At 32.0% G+C, this 27,016-nt stretch overlaps 2 protein-coding genes across 8 annotated transcripts in view; one reads left to right on the plus strand and one right to left on the minus strand.

The window, feature by feature from the left end:
• Nucleotides 1–1,950: 1,950 nt before the first annotated feature.
• Nucleotides 1,951–9,030, minus strand: LOC111003414 (vitamin K epoxide reductase complex subunit 1). Of its 2 annotated transcripts, XM_022273914.2 has the most exons (4): nucleotides 8,894–9,030; nucleotides 5,764–5,936; nucleotides 4,282–4,379; nucleotides 1,953–2,320 (listed from the first exon to the last, which is right to left on the minus strand). In XM_022273914.2, the coding sequence occupies exons 2-4, from the start codon at nucleotides 5,928–5,930 to the stop codon at nucleotides 2,118–2,120; spliced, it is 468 nt and encodes a 155-aa protein (XP_022129606.2). In that variant the 5' UTR covers nucleotides 5,931–5,936; nucleotides 8,894–9,030; the 3' UTR covers nucleotides 1,953–2,117. The 2 variants fall into 2 exon arrangements, with proteins under 2 accessions (XP_045490734.1, XP_022129606.2); XM_045634778.1 differs by lacking the exon at nucleotides 8,894–9,030 and having other exon boundaries at nucleotides 1,951–2,320.
• Nucleotides 9,031–9,068: 38 nt separating this feature from the next.
• Nucleotides 9,069–27,016, plus strand: part of LOC111003412 (fibrosin-1-like protein) — a 55,135-nt gene continuing 37,187 nt past the window's right edge. For 5 of the 6 annotated variants that reach the window (XM_022273907.2, XM_022273910.2, XM_022273909.2 and 2 more), the window contains exons 1-2: nucleotides 9,070–9,699; nucleotides 20,349–20,471. In XM_022273907.2, coding sequence (XP_022129599.2) covers nucleotides 9,460–9,699; nucleotides 20,349–20,471 — 363 coding nt within the window. In that variant the 5' untranslated portion in view covers nucleotides 9,070–9,459. Of the gene's footprint in view, nucleotides 9,700–20,348; nucleotides 20,472–27,016 lie in introns of all 6 variants that reach the window. The other variant, XM_022273908.2, reaches the window with a different exon arrangement.

Below are 27,016 nucleotides of genomic sequence, written 5' to 3' on the forward strand. Positions count from 1 at the left end.
AGCACTACTTGTAAGCATCATCTTGGTAACTCGTTTTATAAAATGTCCTAAATGGATTTTCTGCTTTAACAACTACTTCCGAGACTTTGTTTCAAGGCATTTTAGATCCATCATTAGTAGTTGTCCAGTTGTTTATAAGTCCTTACTTTGATTTAAAGGCTTTTATTAAATCCTGAGACACTTCAATAACTTTGTATGGTTTTTCGTCGGATATGGCAAATCTAAAAGCTGTGTACCATTGATAAGGCGTATAAAGCATTTTATCTTTTGTCTGTCTTTGAATTAAAGCATGTATACTGTCGCCTTCATTTTGAGTGTGACCCACTATTAGAAAGCGATGGCTAATATATATGTATACAGAACTTCGAACTAGCTAACAGATACATTAAGAAAACAATCCTATTTCTATATTGGCTTCCACGGTTGTCTGACCGAAACCGGTAATCTTTGACACCTTCACCCACCGTATCTTCTATATTCTTAAAAACACTAATAGAAATGTCATTTGCACATCTCTTTGCTTTCTGTTGATGCCATGAAAAACAATAACCTTGTCGAGATCCCAGACTGAATATCGTGAGAAGATAAGTTTCCGTTTATAATAAAAAGTACTAACGTTCCCGTGAGGTACATTAAGACACTTTTGATGATCAAATGCTGCTGTATCTTTTGTTTTCTAGCTTTCTCTTTTTCCTTTAAATGCTCTTCATGCTTTTATTTATCTGTCTGGGTAACTTGCTTGCTATTTTCATAAATGTGACATTGTTCACAAACACCTTTTTTGGGTTTATGAAAATCTATATTGATATTTGTATTAACTGATATATCTCGATACTGTCTCACGGTAGTCGCTTTAGAAGACTTCCCAAGAACATAGTTTTGCAAACCGATATTTTTGTAGTCTCAATATTATCTCCTTGACTGCTTGGAAGAAACTTATGAAAGGAGCATATTAACTTAAGTTGCATGCGCCCTGGCTGTCATTCATTGTATACTGAGCCAAAATAAACTTGTATCAATGCGTCCCTTCTCACGCCCCGCGAACACTGATACAACGTTATTTGGATCAGTATACAATGTACGATTTAAAAAGATGTTGAAATTGATTTAGTACACGTGAAATTATCTCGGTAACTATAGTTCTTTTTAAAAAAAAATTAACACTAACGTAAAGATCATGGTTAATTATGTACGTTTATATAAAAAAAACCAAATACCTAAATTTGTTAGTTGACTCAGTATACTTAGGAGGTATCGATTTGGAAGTGGAATTAGTAAAATCCAAAGTAGTTACGATAATACAAACACAAAATGTAAGCGAACTTTTTTGGTTAAACACAATTCAAACGTGAATCAAACAGTAAATACTGAGTCTCATATGTATTATTAAAAATATGCTTTTAAGCACACGTGAGTCAACAAGGATTGAGGATGTCCATTTCGAGCAAATTGTGTGTGCAATAGTCCATATTTGACATGCTTAATAATTCTTTGTAACAGAAAAATGAGACAAAAGGCGTATTATTTTTTGTTGCGACCAATGAAATATAGATTATATTTTCGGAAATACCTATTTTATATTAGCAAAATTTTTAGGCTCAACAAAAGAGAAAGCCTTAATTGAAATTTGTTTTGTCCACTTCATGTGTTTCATAGTTGATTACTGTGAAAGTCAGTCAAGGATTGTGAATTAATAAAATTTATAAATACTTACTTACAAATATCTCTCTTTTTATTATAGCGTAAATGTAAATGTGTAAGGAACAGGTACTATCTACAAATAAACAACCGAAAATTCCTTTAGTTAGTTATTATATTATAATTCTAGTTATTATATTATAATTCTCTAAAAAAACCATTATGTATATATCTTGATATCTCTTAAAATCTAAGATATAAAATATTAAAAAAATACTATGTTTATAAATAATAAAGTTTAATATTTACGAAAACCGATTTTATATATATAAATTTGTGGAAACCCTTAATATTTTTATTACAAACACATAAGCTCCATCTATCGAAAAGTAGCAAAGTTTTAGTTTAGTTACAACATACAAGATGACACTGACAGTAATAAAAATGTCACTATGTAGACGATAGATGGCAGTACATATTTATTTCTGTTTCTTATTTAGAAAGGAATGTTTTTTAAACGATAAATACGTAAGACAAGTATTAATTACATACGTCGATACACATACAATGCAAAAATCGTATAGAACAAATATTAGAAGGTAAGCCAAGTACACACAAGTTATTAGCGATGCTGTATTCAGTAGAAGTTGAAGTCGCACTACAGCTATGTTGTCATAGGTGCCTGAAAAAATATATTAAACAGATTAAAAGCTTTTTAATAGTTTGTATGTCCACGATATTCTCGAAAACTATTGATTCTGAAGTATATATTATCTCTTCCTACTAGGCATCAATAACCTAAAATAATATATTATAATAATACTAGCGACCCGCCCCGGCTTCGCACGGGTGCAATGCTGATACTAAATGCACAACAGAAGTCTGTAAAAGTTGTACAATACTCAGTACATTATTATTGATAAAACTCGAAGGGTTCAGCCTGCGTTTGCAATGTAAGTGGAAAAATGTAATTATTTACGACATCACATTAGAAACCTTAAAAATAACAGTACTTCTCCACTATTTAATGGATGTTATTATACATATAAACCTTCCTCTTGAATCACTCTATCTAGTAAAAAAACCGCATCAAAATCCGTTGCGTAGTTTCAAAGATTTAAGCATACAAAGGGACATAGAGACAGAGAAAAACCAATTTGTTTTATAATATTATGTATTGATATATTGTAATTAATTAAATAAATTTCCTATTGTTTCCTATTAATACACGGAATTACTGCCAGGCTTTGAATGATAATTCAGATCCTATTTTTACAGACTTCAGATAAAACCATGTTGGCATGGTACCGATTTGAAATCTTGACACAACTTTTGGTGTCTGAAATATGCATAATTTTCTTTTTAAATCTGGTATATTCTAACATAAGCCATCAAAATAGTTTCAATATTTTTACTTTTTAATATATTATAAGTTTTATAAAAATTTAAAAAGACCAAAATACAATATATTATAAATATTTCTCTACCATCGCCGCTATAACACTTTGCAATTCAAGTTTCCCAAGAAATCGGAAAGTGTAAGTTTCTGATAACTGTTATTCGCAAGTCGTGGACTTCCATATATGACTCGCAATAAGAGGCCAAATAAGCGCATCTTAAATCGTAGTTTGCAATATTTCTTACGACGCAATACATTTTCAATATTAAGCTGTTATTTCTTGAAAAATTTTCTTTTTGATGCAAGGGTAAAACACTGAAATATGGAAAAAATAAAAAAATATTTAAAGTAGGGTAATTATTATTAAATATTTAAAATAGGGTTATTATTGGCGTGACTCTAGTTGTTATATATTATTTAAAAAATAATAATTGACTTCTTCAAGACCAGAAACAAACTAAAAATTAAATTTGTCTCCATTAATAATTATAAATCCGCCAGAAGGTTGATCACCATTTCTCTTTCGAAATGTCTTAAGGCGAAATCATCGATGTAGAGGCATCATTTATAATGCGAAAGTGAGTGTTGTGAGTTTATTCTTGTTTGACGTATAAACCCGTACAGTTTATCTCCATTATGGAGTTGAAGCATATATACGAGTCTGACCTAACTCCTGGCTATATATTCAAAGGAGTTATTTAATATTTTTTAGTACAAGCATTTAATAACCGTTCAACGAATGTTTTTTTAAATATAGAATTCCTGCGTACGACGCTAAGAATTTTATAGCAATAATTTCAATAAACTAGAAAAAATGTAAGTCCCATCCATTGCCGTCATTAGGACGTAATCACATAGTATACGGTGACCATAAATTACAGACGGCTGCCGACAGTGTTTTTGCCCTTTATGATGACATCTCAATTTGAGAAGATAATTTTATGCACATGCCTTCTCGAAAGGTTTTCTGTTTTTGTATAGTTTTACATTATTTGCGAAACTGTTTTTACTGTTTTATTTTAATGAGCAGTCATGCAATTGAATTGAATAATGTGCACGGTTTTTGTATGAAACAATGCGTTAATGACTTCGCTGTTAAATAGACTTTTAATTTTGTTTTAATAGATCAGACCCCCACATTATTTTACACGTCAGGTGTAACTTTCTTGAATCTTATTTCATACAAATAAATTAGATTTTAATAACAGTATCTAAATAATTTATTTAAGGGTTAATAGACTTACTCAGGAAGATCATAATACAATAGAAGAGTGTGCCGTAAATGCAATTTGGTACTTCAAAAGCTGAATTTCTCGGCAGCAAACCAAACGCTTTAGAATACCTGTAATTAACCAACAACTGTTAAAGATGTAATTTGAAGTCGAATCCTGGTCTGGTATCATCTCGGGACCCGCTATCAGGCTAGTGTGGTCTATACTAACTCTATGTGTCTATGGTCCACAGACTCAAGGTGAACTTTATTACGAAGCAGGAATGTTGTTAGCTCGTAAAACGTTTATTCTAACGCAAAAAAGAGAGTAAAAATAGTTGACATATTTTAGCAATTTTAAGATATAAATACATATTTGTCTCTAAATTATTTTAAAATAATTACTAATTCAATTAAAATACATCAACGTAAATATTTAGTCAGAAGTACACTTTATTTACAGATTCTTATCTGTTAGTTATGCAATTTTAATGCAAAGAATTAAAAAAAGCTGCTGTGAAGTATGACGAAACGACTTCAATAAAAAGGTCTAGTGACCACCCGTAGCTACGGTCTATATTCAACAGTTATTGTTTAATTGTTTGGTTAGTTAATCTTCTGGTGACGCGGTAATTCCTTATATTTCCCTATATGAACGAAACAGCTGTCATTTAATAGGACCGGTGCAATGAGAAGGGAGTCTACAGTCAAGTATCGCAAAAACGTACATTTTATTATATTAAACGGTTGAAGCATAGCACTTTTTTATATATTTTTTTAACTTAGACTCACTTGGTATCTCGGCGAAACTACAAAATCAAATTAAGGGTGCTTTCTTAGCGTTTTATAGTATAATCTAGACGTTTTAACGTCTTATGTAGTTGATTTTACTTTGTAATACTAATTCTATAAAGAGTGGTGTTTGTTAGGTAGTAATTTAATATTAAAAATTAACAAAGCATTCTGTTTTTGCCTCTTAAAATGTGTGCCAGTTTAATTTTTGTTTGTTAATACATGTGAGATTCTTCATTGTGATGTCCGTTGCCAAAGCATTTTTTTTATAAATAGCTAAGCGATCACCACACATAATAATACATTATTTAGTAAATTAAATAAGAGATATAAGATTTGGTTTAGTTAGATAAAAGCTCTATTATATACTCAATACATTATTTAAACTTCCACTCATATTAAAACATTACATATTAATAATAACACTCACTACACCAAAAAGACACTCTTTTCTTGAAGGACCCAAAGTTGAATTGGTTAGACATTTCTTCAGTTATTGTTGCTGTGTATTTAACTGTTGATGTCAAAGTCAAAAATCATTTATTCATATAGGTATAAAAATAATACAAACATAATGTACACTTATGAACGTCAAAAAAGAAAGAAAAATATTGAATTTGCAAAAAAAAAATACTATGAAATTGCTACATATTATATATATTGCTGATACAGAAATGGCAAAACTTTTATTGTGACTTCAATTATAGAATATTTAGATACGTACTCAGATGTAAGAACCCTGGAGCAGCTAGCGTGTTCAGCGAGGTCGCAGAGTGCTTTATATCCTGGCCGGGACTCTGCAGCCATTTCGACGTACAGAGTATATGTCGACACCAGAACTCCCAGGATTCCCGTGAGAACGACACCACGATTTATATTTTGAACACCCATATTGAACTGAAATGTTAGTAAACATGAGACTAGGACTAGGGGAGTCAAACCACCCAGGAATCAGCGGCGCGATTTATCGTTACGTTACACCCCATATGACTAATTTGTATCAAACAGCATAAAATGCTATCAGAGGAATCTTTTATATAGAACGGGGGCCAAAGGGTAGGAGCCTCACCTGATGGGTAGTTATACCGCCTATAGTGAGACACTCTCAATGCCAGAAGGCTCGCAAGTGAGTTGCCGGCCTCTCAACCCCTATTTTAATGCATACATAAAGTGACCATTTCTTTCAAAATTCTTTGACTCAAAACGTTATATTAAATTTTTGATATACGGATGATTATATAATTTAGATCAAATAATAAGTTGTCAATGAAAAATTTTATGTTTAGTTATATTTATATTTAACAGAAGAACGATTTCATAAAAGAATAAAACTCTTGACACGTTTGTTTATATTCTGCTGCGCAATTTTCCCGCCGTTTCTGTAAACGGGACAATTTGGCGTCCCACAGTTCATTTCGGGGATACCGGCTCGTAATTGGAAAAAGGGACAGCCCCGTTAAGAACGGGACGTCTGGTCACATTATGCATACAGCAATCAGCCCCTAAAAATTAATTTCGTTACATTCGGTAGTAAAATTCTAGATAAAAAATCGCACCAGTGATGTGTGTGAAACATTACAGCATGGGACCTGATATGTGAAGATAAAACTTTACCGTCATATTTTCTTATAAGATTTTTCTACATCTTCCAAATAACTAGGTCAGTAAATGCTTCTGCAAATATATTAGGTAAGTGTACTAAGAAAAATGATTCTGATTTGAAGCGTTTATAACATGCTTACTTTTCACCTCATAGCCAAAAACATATTTATTTTAAACTTCAAAATCACGTAGCACAGACCCTCGTAAGTTAATTACTACCACTATAGACTGAGGGGAACAGACTATTGACGCACCCCATGCTCTCACCTAATGCTATAACGAATTTCTCAAAGCATAAAGCGATTTATAAATTTATATTCCCATATTAGAAAAAATATCGTCAATGAAATTATCGATAAATGAAAAAAATATCTATATTTAATTATTTTTTTAAATCATCAATTTTGTTTCATAAGATTAAACCTGTCCATCGTTTCGTATGATTTACAGCAGTGGGTTACATCAACGATGTTTAATATTGATTTATATTTTATAAAAGACTATAAAATTCTAATGCTATTTATAAAACAATATATTTTATATAAATTATTAGGTTAAATTTTTTTAATACTTTAAAATAAACTTATCGTCATAAGTTACTTAATATAGACATATTCATAGGCAGAATATAAAAAATACATTTAAGTGGAGTGGGTAAGAAATGGTTCGTATTTTATGGTATACTAGTGACCCGCCCCAGCTTCGCACGGGTGCAATGCTGATGAATAGCAGGTTTTTATTATGTATTGTTATTTCCGTCGCTGGAAAGCTCCGATAATATACGCGACATATACCATATAGACATATACCATCACGGACTTTTCTGTAGACCTTTTCAATGTGTACAGTCCTTAGTACAATATTTTGATAAAACTCGTAGGGTTCAGCCTGCGTTTGCAATGTAAGCGGAAAAAATGTAATTATTTACGACATCACATTAGAAACCTCAAAAATAACAGTACTTCTCCACTATTTAATGGATGTTATTATACATATAAACCTTCCTCTTGAATCATTCTATCTATTAAAAACCGCATCAAAGTCCGTTGCCTAGTTTCAAAGATTTAAGCATGCAAAGGGATATAGGGACAGAGAAAGCGACTTTGATTTATACTATTTATAACATACTTACACCGGTATTAATGTGTAAATTCGATGTGGTACCGATTCCGAAAGCTATATTTGTAATGTTATTAATAATTAAATATATGCATTATTGCTATCCAAATCTAAACTTCATCCTTTCGATTTAAAAATGTACTGTATTTAACTTAAACTATTCAATCCAAAAGCTCGAAAACAAACACTAGCGTTCGAACGCAGAGCACATCAAGTAAGGATTTAAGTTTGCTTGTTCAGTAAGATCGTTCACACTCTGTTAAACATTTTTAATATTCATACAACGCTTATGAATATTCACGCTACTGTCACATACATTGTCTAAGATTGTGTAATAACGCTTAATAGGATGGCATAAATCTATGTTAGATCCTTTGAAGCGTATAATGAGAATTTTATACTTTAAAATAGTATAATTAAATGTCATTACAGTACCAAAATAATTTTATAAATGATAGTTTTTACAACAATACGATGTGTTATTTAAAAAAAGTATTGACATAATTTCCATTTAATTAACGATGCCTAAAAATTGAAATAATATACTACTGTATATTTTATAGTTTTTTTTTTTATTATTACGGCTGCTTTACGATGTCAGTTTAAATTGGATGACACACCTCTACTGCCCGGTTACCTGACACCCGTTACAATAATTTAAGTCAAAAATAGAGCCAATTACTAAACATAGATGGCGCTAAACCTATTTTAAAAGATCTTGCCACAGGAGCGGTATCAGAAAAACACAGATGTTAGGTTGCAAAACATACTAAGAAAATACGCCATCTAGTGAGTAGTTACTACTAGTGAATCTTTAACAAATTATATGTTTTCTATTTATTTTTATTCATCATTATAACACTCACATTATTTTGTATAGTACTTTAGAGAACAGTATTTTGTCAGAAATAATAAATATAAATGTCAAAACTGATTAGGTATCATAGCCTGTTGGAGCACATATTTACCAACCTTACGCAAAAAAAAAGCTTTTTAAATTATTATTATAGACAATATTTTTTGGTATTATAGTGTAGGATAAACTACTTCATATTGTATAAAGTCAAATCTTAATTCAGACTGCATTACAAAATGAAATCTTATAAACAAATACTTAAAGTCATGTTACTTACATGAAAAAATGTATGTAGGTCAAATTCTCTGTTTTGGAATTTACGATGAAGAAAGAGAACACAACATAAGAGAAAAGAGTGGTTACAATCGCCACATTGCCAACCGATGACGCCCAATTTTGCGGAATGTATGGGCGTTATGTTGGCAGCACTGTTTTAGTTCACCATCGCGACCGCAACGCAGCGTTGGCGTCGTGCAACACCTTTCATTGTATTGACTATTGACTGATTCTGAACATAGAGAATAATGTACAAAACTAATTTATCGTTTTATTGTATAAGTTTTTGTTAAAATATATTGTAATATATCTTAGTGTAAGTGTAATTATGCCTCCGTTTACGTAAAAGTGATAAAAAACAGCCCGTCGAGTGCTACGCGGCCATTTTACTTGCAATGCGGCAACGGTGTACGGTCCGCCATTGGAAACAGCCAGTGTCTTCTGTGTGCAAGATTTGTATTGTGTTTTTGGTTTAGAAACATAGGATAACCATGTGTGATAAAAGTGTAGTGCGGACTTTAGTGTAGTGAAGCACGGTGGTCGGGTGTTTCGAATAATGTGCGAACGATGGAAAACGAAGTAAAGCAGCGCAATCAGCGAAACAGGCGAAGGGAACGGGCTCAGCGCATGCAAGCACAGAGAGAGAGTAAGGCTAAAGATGGGGACAGTGGCGAGGACGAGTCCCCTGCGAGAGAAAAACCTCCTCGCCCGGTGGCCAGGAGAAAGAAGTCCAAGGAGCCTCTGGGCGAGGAGGATATCATCGATGGTTTCGCCATAATGGCATTTCGCACCTACGAAGATCTCGAAGTAAGTCCTATTGAATCATATTCTAACATGCCAACTTATTTAAAAACAAAATTAAACAAATACCTTTTTGTTGCTTTTGTCTGTCGAGTTTATGTTTATTATGATTTGTACTCACCTTAATAAACCAATACAAATTTATAAGCTATTACCATTTAATTAGGTGATACTATCAACAATCAATCCCACATTCGGATTAAACTTATTGATAATAGTGATAGTTGAAATAGCAATAATGTGAATCCATTGTCAATATTATTCAGTTTATGTAATACATGCACGATAAACATTCATAGCGAAGCTCGTTATGAATTAATTAATTTTGCATTGCTAAATACTGTTCCTTTTTATGAGTATCCCCATTACAAAAACGTCGCTCCGTAATCGCCTCGAACGACGTCTCGGAAGTGCATTGACCTATTGAATAAAGAATAGTGTACTTATTTTGAAATTACACTCAACCCTGGACAAACCGTATTTATTGTTATCAGACTTTTTCAATTCACCATTTAGTACTGGATACGAAATTTTTGCGTACCAAGCAGCTGACGTCGAAAGTATTACTCAAGGCGTGAGTGCGCCCGCGGTCTCCCGCTAAGTGTAAATTCGGTCTAAGTGGCTCTGGCTTTCGCTCGTTTGCGCTCATTTATCCTTCCGTCTCGAACAACGATACACATTAGGTTTCATATGGTGTAATAAAACTAAGTTGTATGTTATCTTTCTAAATTATGGTGACAGGCTCACCATTTGTGGCTAGTTATGAGCCTTGCTCATAAATGTTATAGGCTCTAAAACAGGTTCCTTTGCTCCTATTTAATTCGCCACATGCAGTGTGCAACATTTATGCAATTTCTACTTACAATGGCTGTAACTTAATTTTCTACCAGAAACTGGTTTGAAAATTGCGCCAACATCTGTTCACTATAATGCATGTGGTTACATATTGAACCCATTTATGTATAGGGGTTTCCTAATAAACCGTTATTATATTGTATATAAATAATAAAATAAATTCTGTTAGAAAATTATAAGACTAATTAAAATTCTGATGAACCTTACTTTCTGTTTTATGTTAAGCGCTTGTGGTATCAAATATAAATAGGAATAACGTAATATTTCTGTTTCTTTACAGATAATAAAACCTAATAATCTAAGATAAAGTTATAACAGTTTATAATAAAGCTTATTTGCCAACTAACTGGATTCTGCTTTGATTGATTCTGTTCTGGTTGATGATTTTAACTCTCACACTAAGCAATAGCGAATGACTAATCCTAAAATAATGAGTATTAATAATGATGTGTTCATAAATGTCATATCGGGGAACAAAGGCATTCTTAAATTATTAAAAATAAATTGAAGAATATTGTACCTAGCATTTTTGGTTGCTGAGGCTATGTATTGGCTTGCCCAGAAAATAATAATTTTATTTATACATATTTACCATACAAAATAATTTAAAAATAATAACTTTTCAGAGGATACCAGTTTATTATATCATATATTTTTTAGCTATAATACTTACTCATATTTATATAAATAAAGAATAATATGTCTGCACTATACAATGTTTACCAGTTATTTTAAAGTTTATCTCGTAGGGCAGCGGTGTCGTGATTTTAATTGCCGACGAGGTTTAAGTAAAGTTATACGAGCATGACCGTGTCATCTGACGCCCGCTGAGCGGCGAACTATAAACACAATGAGTACTTGCCTAATGATTTTCCCACGGTAACCCAGCTCCCGTTTCGCCTTCAGGACATTGTACTCAAATAAAATGCACTCTCTAGTTATAGAAAAGCACACTATTAAGTAATTGAACCTAGCTGTCAACATATACATATTCCGTCTTATTTATACATTTTGTGTAACCGTTAAATAAGTATATACTTAAGTAAAGTTTGGCTTCAAATTTTAAACCTGGAAATAAATGAACCTATCCAAAAGTGTGTCCTTTCAAATTAAAACTGGTTTTATTTATTGACGTAGTGCAATTAAAATTATTTTGTAATTTTCGTTGTATAAAGTCCTAAAATGACTAAAACTTGTTAATGGGTACGTAGTTTGTAAAGAAAACATAAAATCTGATCATAAAGTTGGCGTGTTTACTGTGCTTAGACTGAACATCGAGCTAATCTTATTAAAATGTAAAGTGAAGCGTGGTAAAAACTAATTTGAAAAGTTTGACAAGCCCCATCCACCTGATAAGCGGTTGAGATTGAATCTGGTACGGAGAAGTTGGCTAGCGTGAAAATACACTACCGACGAATTTGCTGAGCTACGCTTTTTGCTTATAAATGACTTTGCAATATTTCCAATTGAATATTTATTGGGACCGAGCGATAGAATGTATAAAAAATCGCATTTTAAATTTACATTATTGCTGTAAATAATTCTGACTAGACTGACTGAATTGGATCCTACAATTTTTCGAAAATCCTAATTCATATTATTCCTAATTCATTTTATTTTCCCATTTAACAATTAATAATATAGTAATATTAAAAAATAAACAATACACATTAACCCTAATTGAGTAATGACCACATTGTTATAAAAACATGATAGACACATTGTTTTACGTACGTTACATCTATCAAGTCTTAAAAACTTTATCACGCAAGAACAGGTTTCAGTTCTCACAAAATAAAGGTTATTGTAAAAGTCAAAACAATTGTCTTAAACGAAATCTATATTCTAGAACGTTGGTCAAGAATATAAATTTGTCTCGACAAGCTTCCTATTCATTGTTTTTGACATAAATACTTTGATAAAGTTTCTTCCGTTTTTATTACCCGTTAGTGCTTGTTTTAACTCGAAAGTCGATTGTCAACAAAACTATTAACTATGTAACTTCGGGTTTAGAAACTACACTGAAAGTATTCCGATGTTAATTGTATCCCTCTTTGTAACACCTACACCGTCTAGCCATTGTTCAATTAAATGATGTTTGAAATAGAATGTTTAGGATTTATGGTGAAATATGTTTATTCTTGTCGCCTAAAGTCATGAAGAAGCCAAATACAATAATGTTTTATTAGAATCTTACCATGCAAAGGTTTTTTGTTTGTCTGTATAAGGTTTGGTAAGCATTTATTAATCTGACATAAAACAGCCTGTCTTCATTAAGTAAAAAACCCCAAAATCATTTTTGGCTTTACTATATTTGATTAATTTTTAATTGTGTGTATGGCTTAAGTTATGGTGACTCCTATATTTGTATAAAATAATGATACATAACTAAGATACTCATATGATGTGAAGTAAAAAGATAAAGACTAGTGCTCATAAATGCACTTATATCAAGCAAATAAACAAATCCCTCATAGGTATATGAATATTGCAGAAAAATGCTTTGTCCTAAGCTTGTAGGGGAAAGTTTTGTTTGTCCGTACTTACTTTAAATTGTTGAGTGTTCTCTTGAGCAATAACTATGCAAATACTCCAGTCTCGAGCATGTGTACAGATTTATTTTGTTACCTACAAGTTTTATCAAACATTTTTGGTAAACTTATTTGTGTTTAATATGGCTGTAACTTTGCTTATGTACAAAAATTTATTCATTTTGCTTACAACTACTTGAATAATATTTTGATTATATGTAACTATTTATGCATATAATTGCCATTTATATTATCATTTAATCTTGTTAAAAAAGTTGCTTTAAAAGTGAAAATTATGAGTGAAGCACCATAACTCGATATGTTGATATGTTTAGTATTGTATCTTGGTACAGGAATTGTGTTCAAAGTCGTACCATATATTATTATGAGTTTAATGCTGTCCTCATATTTGTCGTAATAACAATATTACCGCATAATTTAAACTGTTTTCTCACTTAAGCAAAAAATTAAAACAGGTACTTTCTATTGAAAATACTTTCTCTTTAACAGGCAAATTGGCTATGAAAGCGGGCGTTAAAATATTTATTACGTACAGTATACCTAAACAAGGCTATTGTATGAAAGAATGAAAACAGCTAATCGCTCATTCTACGCGTAATTAAACGCGGTAACCGATATACAATGTGCCTCTAATTACGAAAAGAACTATAAAAACTTAATTGTTTTCGTGACCAAGAAGGTTGTTATTAACCAGAATGTTACAAACTTACATTTAAATATTTTTTTCTCATCAGAGACAGACCATTGCGCGAATAGGTAATTTTTTTTTATTCGTGTAAAAAACATAGTTGTATCTAACTACAATGTTCTTTGGTGTTTACCTTTTAAAGTCCTTTTAGATTAGATTCACTTAAGTAACGGGAAATTAAATAAATAATATGATAAGTTTTCCACGCTCTAATGCTTGCTTGGATTTAATAAAATTTATGCCTTCAGTATAAGGTAGGTAAGTTATTCATTGGCTTGTGAAAGGCATGAAAAGCGGCGTCCTTAGTGTCGCGTACAGCTATTGGAAGTTAGCGCTCTTTATCATGCAAATCGCGGCGAGACTCGGCAAGAGCGATCGAACGGCATCCACTTGACTAGACTTGAGATGACGGAATAGATCACAAAAGTACACTTGTAATAAAAACCTTGCTTACCTTTTGGCGTTTTAAGATATACGCTTATTTATATATTATATCGCGACACCGAAATAAATATTAACTATCTATTGTTCTATTTCTTTTCATAGACATTTTAACCATCATATAAAACAACTTCAGAGTTTAATTTTTATTTTTTATTTATGATACGTAATCATGCTTGCCATTTGCGCCCGAGTAAAACATTTTTTTAAAGTTTATGTTGTAGCAAAAGTTTAATAAAACACCAGTTATTTGCATACGTTATTCCACAGCTATTAACATGCTTTACGATACATTGTAGTGTGAGTGGCTTATCGTTAACTCATTTCTTATTTAGAAACTGTTTGTTGGAAACATTATTGCTAACATAAACGTTAATGCGGTGGCACAAGATTCTAAATTAAATTAACTCTGTAAAATATGAGTTAAACTTGTCGTAACTCCAGCCCGCGAGTATAAACAATAGAGTTTATGATTAGTCTCGTGTAAATGTTGGCTTGAATTTCAATTATAACAGCTCGATAGAGCGTATAACAAATAGAACTATTTTTCGTTATCAGTTCTACTAAAAATAACCATGGGTAGGGATGTCTATTTGAATAGATAATTGCAGCTTTTAAACATTTAACACGAATGATAGGTCTTGTATTGACTGTTTGTGTAATTTGTCTGTACATAGAAACGTGCTAAAAGATAACACTAAAACGTGACCGCACCAATTAATCAGCATATTCTATTAAGATGTACTTGTATATGTAATCATTGATTATAACAGATGCCGTGAAGTGGATATTAGCACATATTTGCGTTTATTGCGCGACATTACACAAACATTTGTAATACATCGCCCTATTATCGCACAAAACGTCAAAGCAAAGTCAATGTTTACAATCGAGTTAGTTGAATTGCGTTTGTGACGTGCCCGAGCGGTCGTTTCGTGCCCTTTTGAATGTTGACAACTCCAACATATTTCGGTTGATTGATGACCCGGAAATAAATGAAAATCTGGACTATTCCTATTTAACTCTCGTGGATTTGATCAATTTAGTTTACAAATGTTATAGAGATTGTTTTTCGCTAGTAGTTTTCTAAGAGGTAACACAGTTTTAAATGCCAAAATAAGTATTTGCTAAAACTGTAAATGACACTAGCTGATTCGTCGCCTTGTGTACACACAATCACATGTTAGCTAAGTTAATATTAAAAGTTTTAAAATGACGACTTGAAGATATTAATTACGCTTTTACAAGGGTTCCTATCAAATAGGGAGGCTCGGAGGCGGTACCCATTTTGAAATAAACACCCGTCGACACGCGACAATAACACTAGTTTACAAAATATTTCGATAACATCCCTCCCTTAATTGTTTCCTCGTGCCGATAGCTTACAAGTAACAGCACTGAATGTTTACATGGCTATATTTAAAGTCAGTATGTGTAAACTTTACAACGGGGTTAATTTCTTTACAATGTTTTTATGGTTAATTTAGGTTTTGGCAACCTAATATCGCGACAATATAAACAATTCCAAATATGAAAACATCAACACCTGAAAAGAAAGGGAAATCACCGAAGAGATTACATATATACATAGCTATTAGTAGGTAGTATTGGTGGCATTCGATTAATAAGATTAAAAAGTCTCTTACAGGTAAAGTTGGTAGCAGTTCACTATTATAACAAACAAAACCCGATATCTAAACAATCTTGTTAACAAAAATGAATGGATGTTTTTTTTTACTCTTTGTAAAGATTCTTCACAATTGCTTTCGTTTTTTAACGCTTTTTGCTGTTACCGTGTTTAGTGATCATAATGGATATTGAATAGAGTATTATACTTTTTTATTTATGCCTTTAAGGTTTTAATTTTTTCTTTTGATCCAAAGCTTTTTGTGTTATAGTGTAAGATTTAACCAAAAATATTATGCTATACTTTTAAAATTAGCAGGTACACGGGACGTCTACGTAGAAGCACTGTAATGTTGCTTTTATTTGTGTTCAACAAATACCTATTTAACCTTATCTATTAACTTCCTTAAACGTTTAACTCATAATGATTTATCCATCCTATATTAGGACCCGTCGACAGGGTATGGATAGTCGAATTTAATAACTTTCAGCGTCCACGGCAGTCGCTTGGGATCACCCTTCGGTAATAATTGACGATCTCTTAAGATTAAAGTATCGTATTTGATTATTAAGCTATTTATTTATGTAATACATATAATATAGCTATTTGGATATTTTTAGACACCAAAACTCTTGTAAATAGAAAATGTTTACCTTATTATGAAAACAAACAAAATCACAGTTTTTTTAATTCAGTAAATGAGTCGGAGCGAAGAGATTTTTTTAAAACTATTGTTTAGTGGTTTAGTCTATTTGTAGCCTTATCCTGTCTGAGCTATTTATCCTTATATTTTCTTATATTATAACGTGGATCTTATCACAATTGGTTTTAAAGTTATATGATTAGACAGCTATATTATGATTCCTCATTTGTACTGTCTTGTTAAATTCTCACCGCAAATAAATCAGTTGTTTAAGAATGCCTTAAGTTAAATTGTTATAACTAATTTGCAGTCAACTTAGAAATTTGTCAAGCTTATGTTGTTAAACGAGATAATTATATTATACTCAATGGAGCTCCATAATCGTTGATTACCGTAGCACCTAATCCGCTCGGCGCTCACACCCGCTTGTCTGATGACTTAATTAATGATCTGCCGTGTCGCCGTTAATTAAAGCGCTCCGGCAAATTAAGTTCACGCTTAGCCCAGCCTCCGCCACCGCAAGATTAAAAATTAAATGCATTTTGTGCAGCAATGGCCTACATCGGTGCAAATTTGCCTAAAACCTTGCATGCAAGGCTCTTAATTTAAAAATAAATTTGATGTTATAAATATGATTTTTGTGTTATTGCAGAGGAATATAAACATTATTTTGATTGCAAAAATAGCAAAGCTATATTAATTGTATTTTTTGTGCTTGCATAGTTAATACACATAAATTATACGGTTAATTTGCATATTATTTAATTATTCTTAGTATTTATGATGAAGAAAAAGATAACAATTATATGTACAGTGTAAAAAACACATACATTTAAAATAATTATAAGTATATTATCTACGAATTAATTATATGCGTATTTAAATAACGTAACTTAAATATTATGTTAATTACGGATTTATAAATAGTTTAATAAATTTTAAACTTAATATCAGTGCTGTCGTATTTAGTGATTAATTCATTGTCGGTACAGTAATTACAATACGATCGGTGTGAGGTGTGATCGCGGCAGAATTTGACAGGTGATTACTTAAGTTAACGATGCCGGGATATTTTATTTTATATGCAACGACTTTCTCACGTTTAAAGGTACCGGATCGACTCACTATCGCTTTACAATTAACGCTGGTTCTTAGTCGCAGAGTTCATATTAGATTTTGATTGTGATTATAGTATCACTGTATTTTCTCGTAAATTCGTGCAACAAAGTGTGTTAATGATCTTTCTCCGTAAAACATAAAAATATTTAGTTTTTTTAAGTTATTAAATGTTGTATCACATTTTTCCATTGTTATATTAGGTCTTATAATTTGTAATCACCCCTTTTATATTAAGGAACCTTACGAATTGATTTGCAGCTGTATAAAAACGTAAATAATAAAACCGTTTCATTATACTTTCTTAGAAGGTTCGACTACGCGTCTTTAGTAGTTTTTCTAATGAATGAGGCTAAAAAGTACAACTAAAAAAATCTCTATAATATAATGAACATGATTGTAATTGTATTGTACAGTATTAAAGTATTAAAAGGCTGGTGATTGTCATAATCTGGTTAATAAGATCAAATTCTAAATCTTTGCCGTAAAATTCTACTGCTGAAACTTCTAATAATTAGGTTTTAGCCCCAGATATCAATTATTCAATCACGTCCTAAAGTATGACGTTTACTTACGTTTGTTTACACTATTACCACCTTGTGGTTAAGTGCTGTTCTAAAACTTAATGACACACATTATCTGTCGTTTTATCTTCTCTCTACGCCCGATAATTGACGGTTATATATTCACATTTACATTTAATTTCTCTTTACGGTTAACGCAAAGATTTTCTTATCGTAATATGTTTTCCATTTACGGTTAATTCTGTTGCGAAAATTTATTCTTGATATAGGACAATTTAGAATACCGAAAAATTACCGCCTCGTTGCTTTGTTTCTATCGTATAGTGCGAACTTCCCGGTTATGGGTTCTGATTGCCGGAGAAATTACTAGTTTGGTTAAGTGGAATGTGATTGAAAGATGGTCAGCGGAACGTACACTGGAATGTATGTGTGTCACGTATTATAAAGATTTCGATTTTCTTTTTCCTTAAAAAAGATGATAAGCTTTATAATAATCTAAATAAATTCTTATCACAGAAATATTTATTATACCGATTTCAATCCTATATTAATTCTCAAAGATTAATTAAAACTAACAATTGCTTTTGCCTCTTAAATGGTAAACCAAACAATTTGTTATGCGGTTTTAACAAAAGAATGTTTGAAAATTCTCCCTAGATCTTTATTTGACAAAAGATTTTATACAATTCATTTCAGTGTAATAAAAAGGTTATCACAGTTTCGTAGAAAACGTTCGAGTTATTTTTCCGCCGGCGGCTCTAACTCCGTGGGAACGACATCTTAAATCCAGATGCCTCTATCGTAATATTATTTCATGCTCCGAATAAATTGATGTTGCAAACATGAATGTTTTCCGTGATTTATTTATTTTATTGCCACTTATATCAAATTCATAGCGAAATACTCATAGCAGATATAAATAACTAGTTCTGAGTATGATTGTATTTTGATTTTAAAAAAGATATTGTGCCCGAGTGCTAATCCTACACTCATCTATTTCACATACTAATCCCTTTTTCTGTCACTGAGACATATATCACAACTACATGGGTTGATTTAAAGAAAAGAAATTTTTGGTATTTACTTACTTACTATTTTATTTTAAAAAATGTTAGGTATATAGTACATGCGTACGGTACGATATATATGAATAGTAAATTCTTTTCATAAAGGTGTAATATATATAGCTGTTATGATAGTTGATATATTGTGTGGCTTACGTGTCATGTCAATAAAACTAATCGCATAGAATCCGCTTAATATATTTATTATCAAACCTCTTATGTGGAATTAATAGCCTGAGCCATCTGCTTTAAATTTATTTTCATCTTGGATAATAGTGACATTTAAGTACGTCATTCAATATGTAGTCTATAAAACCTTATAATGGAGTCGTATATTGATAGTATTTTAAAATAACCTTCGCTTCGAAATTAGTTAACTGAACTACTTCCTTTAAAATTCATTCAATTGGTGAAGCAAATAGTTAAATAAAACAATATACTTATATATAACACAATTTTTTACAAAAGATATATAACTTAATAAAAACTTAAAACTCAAGCCATATAGGTGTTATAAAGTGATACATACGTTTACTACCAAAATAACATTATATTTCTCTTGAGAAAAAATATCAATCTTCTTCAATAAAAACTTTTATCTAAGTATTTAAAGATATTTAATTAGTCTTCGTTTTTATTTCACCTTGTAGTCAAAAACTACGTTATATACTTAGTCCACTATAACATCGTTGACAATATTATTAATTATTTTACTTGATAAATTGATATCGTATCTAGTTAGAACCAATTAACTACTATTGATAGCAGCAATAAATATTCTCGAGAGTGGTTGACATTTTAAGTTAATTCCTTTAATGGATTCCTTTTAAATTGTTCTTACTTGAATTAGCTTGTACCAGCTACGCCTTCCTCGATTCTTTCTGCTTGATTAATAATCTCTTTTTAAAATCAATATGATATGTTATGCTATTTTGTAACTTCTATGTAACTAAATATGGTTAGTAAAAACATAATCAGTTAATTCCAAAAGAATACTAGTAATGTACATTAACAAGGTGATCGCCAAAGCATAACTAAAACAACGAGCCCTGAAGTTGTTAGTAATAAGTCTATAAAAACAGCAAAACATTAAAGCTTTATAAGAAGGTAAATCAAGAGGTCCTTAACATTTGTTTCGTTCACAGGCTGCAGTAAAATGTGCTTCCTCGCCGCGCACGAATGCGCTGTCAACCAAACCTCGCCTGCCGTTGGCTGCACTCGCCGGAGACGCAACCCGCAACCACCCGACTAACAATGTTAACACTAACGTGAGTACTGTGTATTGTGTAAGCCTGTTTGTATTCATTGACACGAAAGCTTGAGCCGTATTCGTTTTGGTAGTGTGCATTTATACACCGCTCTCTTAGTTGATATTCTTATAATCTATTAACGCACTGCACTCACTAATAGATTATACATAAATAAGCGTTCCGCAAATTTAATAAAGAAAATGCGGCTTGATTTTGTAGTAGCATGATACACACTACATAGAAGAACTAAAAATTTCCCAAAATATGCAATATGGGAAAAAACAACAATCACTGAAACATATAAAGTACCTGCTAAGAGACATCTGAGAACAAAATAAGTCAAATCGCGTTTTAGCTTGTTTATAGCGTAATCGTATAAGTATTAGAAGTTTAATATGAGCGGAACAACTGTAAATAAGTGCCGGTTGCGGCAATTAAACACAATTGCTAGCAACCGCGCCGGAGACCGCAAATTTTCTTCAACTATCAAGTTTACTGGCTCAAACGCTTGCGAGACATAAAAAACTATCGTTTAAAACACTGAATTTGTTTATTATTTCTTAGATTTACATGGTTATTTTTATCAACATTTTTACAGATAAAATACAATATATACTCGCTATCAAGTAATTTATCTGTATTGAGATAAACATATTCTTTGATATATTGTTAATCAATCATTTTCAAAAGTTTACATACATCAATTACCACAAAAGTTGACATTTTTTAGGAGAAAGACGAATAGCTCGATGAACTTAAATATTATATTAGAGTGATAGAGCATTTCATACAAATTTATCAAAATTGGACGATAGAGGAAGCTAATAAATCGGACATAAATATCTTTAATAGCTTCGACCTATCTTTAATATTTTGTTCATCTACCTTGTTACAATGATACATTATGTTCCCATTACTACAACAAGGTACCTTGAACACAATCGCTAGACTAATAGCGACTAATGCGTGTAGGTGTTATTCAATTATCTGTGCCTAATGGTATTTGTAAACGTACTTATTAACTTTCCACCTTTAATAATAATGCCACTTAAGTTCTATACTGTTTACAAAACATTTGGATAAAAAACTAACAACAATAACTAATATACACTAAATTTGTAATAACAAAATTATATGTAAACTTATCACCAATAAGACTTTATATATTATTTTAAATATGATGCTCGGTACGTTAAAATATTATAAAATTAAGATACAAAAATGATGAAATGTTTAATACCACTTTTAGCTATCTCGATATGAGGCAAATTTTAATCTTGTTTCGTTTAATAACCAAAATAGAAATATCATGTTTGTATATAATAAAAAGTCTAAGACTATTTCTAAATATGTTGTTCTTAGATGGTAACGTAAACATTAAATATTTTTGCATTTAACGTCTCATTATATCAAAGTGATTACGTAAGTATGACGTAAATTCAGTCAAATTAATTAGTATTCAAGGCGTAATTTGATTTTTATTCTACTGCATACCTAAAGCCTTACCTCGTTAACTCTCGCGTTTGTTTTAAAGCCAACACAGTTGTTCACGTATTAAACGGTTTCAGTGATCTCACGTCTAAATGCAGCGATTCTAAATCTGTACGGCTGCGCTTCCGGGCATTCTCGCAAAAACACATAAAATGCAAAGACTTGTCATCGCACTTTGGTTCATCTCGCTAAACGGCCGTGTAACTATCGCCAGTTGTTTATCTTTTATCGTTTACTAAGCCATTTGCCGCAATTGAACACTCGCCAAACAACCCTACAATGTCTATTTGATGTCTTAATGTTTTCAAGACAGCTTTAAATATACCATTTGTTTATTTAAGCACGATAATATGCACTCATACTTGAAACCCATCACACAGAATACTCTTCATATTATATGTTCAAAATACTACATTGATATAAAATAAACAATATTATAAAGCGTAATGAACGTCTCAATGAATATAAAATTAAAAAGCAATCTCAGCTAAAACTGTAAATACTATGATGATAAATAAACGCTGGAAATAAAATTGAAAAGCTTTTGTGTGAATAGTTGATTGTAGTGAGAGTAGCAAGACGGAAGGCTGTGAATCACAATGCGCTTGAATATTGCACTGGATAAAGACTGGATGGAATGGGCGAAATGTGGACTGCATTCGACACGATATTAAAATAAAACGTCTGAAAACCCACTGATATTACCCACCCACTGTCCGCACAACCATTGTGTTCTGTTCCTATATAAATTGACCGATTATTATTACTCATGAACACAACTTCAGTGAATGCTACAACTGTTTCGCAATAAAATATTCAGTACACAAACAGTATTCATATGAATTTATACTTGTTTTATTGAGCGATGACACTAGTTTATGAGCAATCGAATTACGTATAGGCAGTTTACTAAATGCCATGAATATATTGTAAGCATTTATGAGAAAACATAAAATCAACATTAACATAATGCTTAAAGCTTCTTGTATAACCACAGAAAAATACTCAAATGGTTATAAGTAAAGCGCTTAATACATTATTCATAACCGAGAATACCATCTTTGTAACGTCTTATCGTTTGCTCGTAATAATTCTACTAAACTATATCAAAAAATGTGCGTAAAAGATCGCGATCGCAAAGAAATAAAGTTTACGCCAATCCCCGCACTTGCACGAATTTCGTCTTGTAGGTATTCCTACACATAAGCTCCAAATAGATTCATGTTTCTAGCGTTGGCATGAAGTCCCCGCCGGTGTGTGAGCGTTTATACGTGCCTTTCGACGGTTTGCCACCTGCCGAGATATGTCACAATACCATCCAATTTGACTGCCCCATGCGCTGCTCGAAAAAAAGCGGAAAATATTGCTCTTTCGAGGAAAGAATATAATATATTGACTCATTGGCGTGGCTTCTGAATTCCTTCTCGGGAATTTATAGTGTTAACATCAAATAAACTATGCGCAAACAGCGTTTTACGTTCTTTGTGTTATTAGGATTATAAGTTCAGTTTACAATGATACATTATTTTAAACTTCAGTACAATACGCTTATTGTACATGCGAGGTTGGCAGTTGGAACTTGGGGTGTCGGCTAATAGCGCTTCGCAAATTTAATTTATCGTCAAACAGAATATAGTCTCCCGGTACACTACATGATCATTAAGTTACGCTCCCGTCTTCGAGACGAGGCAGTAAAATTTCAAACACGTACCAGACAGCCAACTTCTGACTTTAATTGGTTTTACACGTACATTACGGCGCCGTTTGTTTGTCATAATTGTTAACTCTAAAATAGTAGTCGTATTTTATGTTCTCGATTAACGATCTTAAGAGGGACGTGATTACTCAGAAGCAAGGTGGTCGCGAGACGGATTTTGGAAAACCTTCACTCACAAATAACAATATAAAGTAGTGTTGCCCAAATGCAAGACCAAGACGAGACTTAGACCAGTCTTGGTATTGGTCTTGCGTCAATACACCTGGTCTTGATCTTGGTATTGGTATTGCGCTCTCAGTCTTGGTCTTGGTCTTGATCTTGCAGCAAGAGTCTCGCAAGTCTCGCAAGACTTGCAAATACCTATTAGCCTATTGCTATTTATTCGTCACTCATATCAAATTGTAAACATTCACTCCGAAAGCAATAAGAATTTAGAGTACCTAGCTAGGTAAATGGGCGAGAATAATAAATAAGATAGACTCGAAGCGAAACTCAATTAGAAATGACTGAAATTGAAATAAAAACTCATATTTATAAGCACACAAGCCGAAGACCGACAAAGAAAAATGCGGCATTCTTTGATAGATAGAATAAATCTTTGAAAGATTAAAAAACAGAAGTATCAGAATCAAAATCAAATAGGTTTTGTGCCTACGCAAAAATAAAGTGTAGATAATTATGCAAATAATATTGTTTATTATGTTCCTTTTTTATTAGAACTATACGTTGCCTGCTGTTTTTATGGAGGTTACTAGCTACTAGAGTAGATACGATAGAAGTTGATAAACCGACACTGCATATCTTGATTTTTGGAAATGTATTTTAAAACCAAATGCGTAAAGCAATATGACGTCGCTCATATTTGGAGTTTTTCCACGTTTCAAATTTGTTCAAATCACCCACTATCGAGACAGCGTGTCAAATGCTGTGATACAGTTGTTGCAAACCGCGGCGTCTTTGTCGGTAAATTATCAAATATGTAGGTATATAATACACCGACCGACCAACAGTTTATTCGCAGAACGTCACATTTTCCCAATCAACCTTGAACCTTATTTCTCTAGTAATAAAGTTGAAAATTTGATAACGCCCAAATCTCAGTTTGTCCTAACTGCAAGACGCAAGAGTATTGCAGGCTTAAGTATTGTCTTGCTCAAGTCTTGCAGGCTTCAGTCTTGGTATTGGTCTTGCTACGATAAGGCGGTCTTGGTATTGGTATTGGTCTTGCAAAAATGCAAGAACAAGACCAAGACTGCAAGACCAAGACCGATTTTGGGCAACACTAATATAAAGTACAAATTGAATTGAACTTCCGGACGAAATTGGTTGCGGTGAAGTGAACACAAGTTGATTGCTTTCGACGGCTCGATCCTTATTGTGTTGTCACGGAGAACTGGCGAGTGGCCACGGCCGCCGCGAACGAACGTTTTTATTCAGCTCCCGCAGTGATATTGCTTGCTTATGTCGTATACGTTCCTTATCGGACAAACGATCGCGCCAACAACTGATATCTGCAGTCTGCGGGGTTCAGACGAAACCATTAATAAATGATATTGCCATATCAACCGAGCTTATAGCATTAAAACGCACTTGTGATAAATATCCACAGGCGACCTATAAGTCGATTCACCTGAGAGCCATTAATCGTTTTTATCGTGTCCGATCAGACATTACTTCCTTAAAAACGTTAATATATTTAGATAGACAAACTGTTTAACATTTATTTACATAGTAAACCGTTCAACCTTTTATATTTTAATAAAAAAATATACTTAATATATTACTCCACACTTAGCCTATATTGTAAGTATAATCTTTATCGTAGAGGGATAACGATAAGACCTTATATAAAATCATCTTACAACATTGTACAGTGTACTTTTTTTTGTCTTACCATCACTTGTAAGATATATTCTTTGAATATGTAAAACATAAGGCAAGTTAAATATCATTAACTAAACAATGTTTATGCATTGAAATAAAAATAAAAAAATACTTTCTAATATTGATTTTAAGTAAAATGCAACAACCTTCGCCATATTCGTTAACTAGTCTATTGTAATTAATATAATGTATCTGGTTTTATTTTAGAAAAATTTGAGAGATAGAAAAGTCCCTGGACAAAAGGCAGGGGAGTAGTATTATTATTATTAATAAAAAGAAACATTCGACGTAGATCAAAAGAACATTACATCATTTAAACATATGTGCATAGTTTGTTTGTGTTGTAGTATTATAAAATACTTAAGTGGATAAAAAAAACAGAATTATAAAAAAAAAATATATTTTTTTATTGATAAAGTTTGCCAACGCTCGGCACACTGATGCATTGGTAAAAAAAACACAAAATACAATTTTTAATGTGACAAGCACTTAGAGGCAAACTTGACATTCATTTAGAGCACATACAAATATCAATCGAAACAAGAAATTGAATCAATACAAATTCTATATGACTAATAATTGGTTTTAGAATGTTTATTGACAGTGAGTATTAACATCATAACGCTATCAAATTAAGTATTGCTTAACATAACTTTCCCTTCGCTACTCAACGATTGTATAACACCTAGGGTCTTAATTAAAATGAATTGTTTATGCATCCGCAAACGTCCGAATTAGGTTAATTAAGTTTGAACATAAAAATTAAGACCGCAATTTCAAAGTAAACTTCACTAAGTGGTAGTAGGATTAAACTTCTGGCTTATGCTAAGCCGTGGACCGTTATATAATTACTTGATGTACGAAGGAACCGATTACCTCAATGTTTCCGCGTTGCAATACATTGGTAACAAAACCGTATTTATATATTCCATGCAAGGCTTGAGTGAAAATTCTTTAGAACAGATAAAAAATATATTCAGTATTAAGTTATCTGGTTTTTTCTGATTTGTAGATACGTAGACATAGGAAGTACGAAGACTACTTCTTACGATATTATCTGTATTTAAGGTTTTGAGTGAGTGATAAGTTTCAGAGAGATAATTATTGCTTTTATTTTTATCGTATTGAATTGTTTCATGTGTTTCTTAAGTGGGGATTTGTGTATTTTTATCGTTGAAAATAAATAGCTCAAGGTTTAGTGCCTTTGTAATTATGGTTGTTATTATTGAATTGGTTTCGCCTTCGCTTGTGTTATTGATTTCAAGAATGAATTTTATTAACATCTGGATTGATATGAACGATACGGTTGATTGCAATATATTGTATTCAGCCAGTTGAAACAAAACGTTTCAGCATTCATTATTCATTAACATATCAGAAACCACGCCCGACGTCTCAACCGGAAAAGTTGTAATTTTAATGTCTGATTTGATTACGTTATGAAATTAATTATGTACAGTTAAGACTTAGT

The sequence above is a fragment of the Pieris rapae genome, chromosome 4, assembly GCF_905147795.1.
Source record: "Pieris rapae chromosome 4, ilPieRapa1.1, whole genome shotgun sequence".
NCBI lineage: Eukaryota > Metazoa > Arthropoda > Insecta > Lepidoptera > Pieridae > Pieris > Pieris rapae.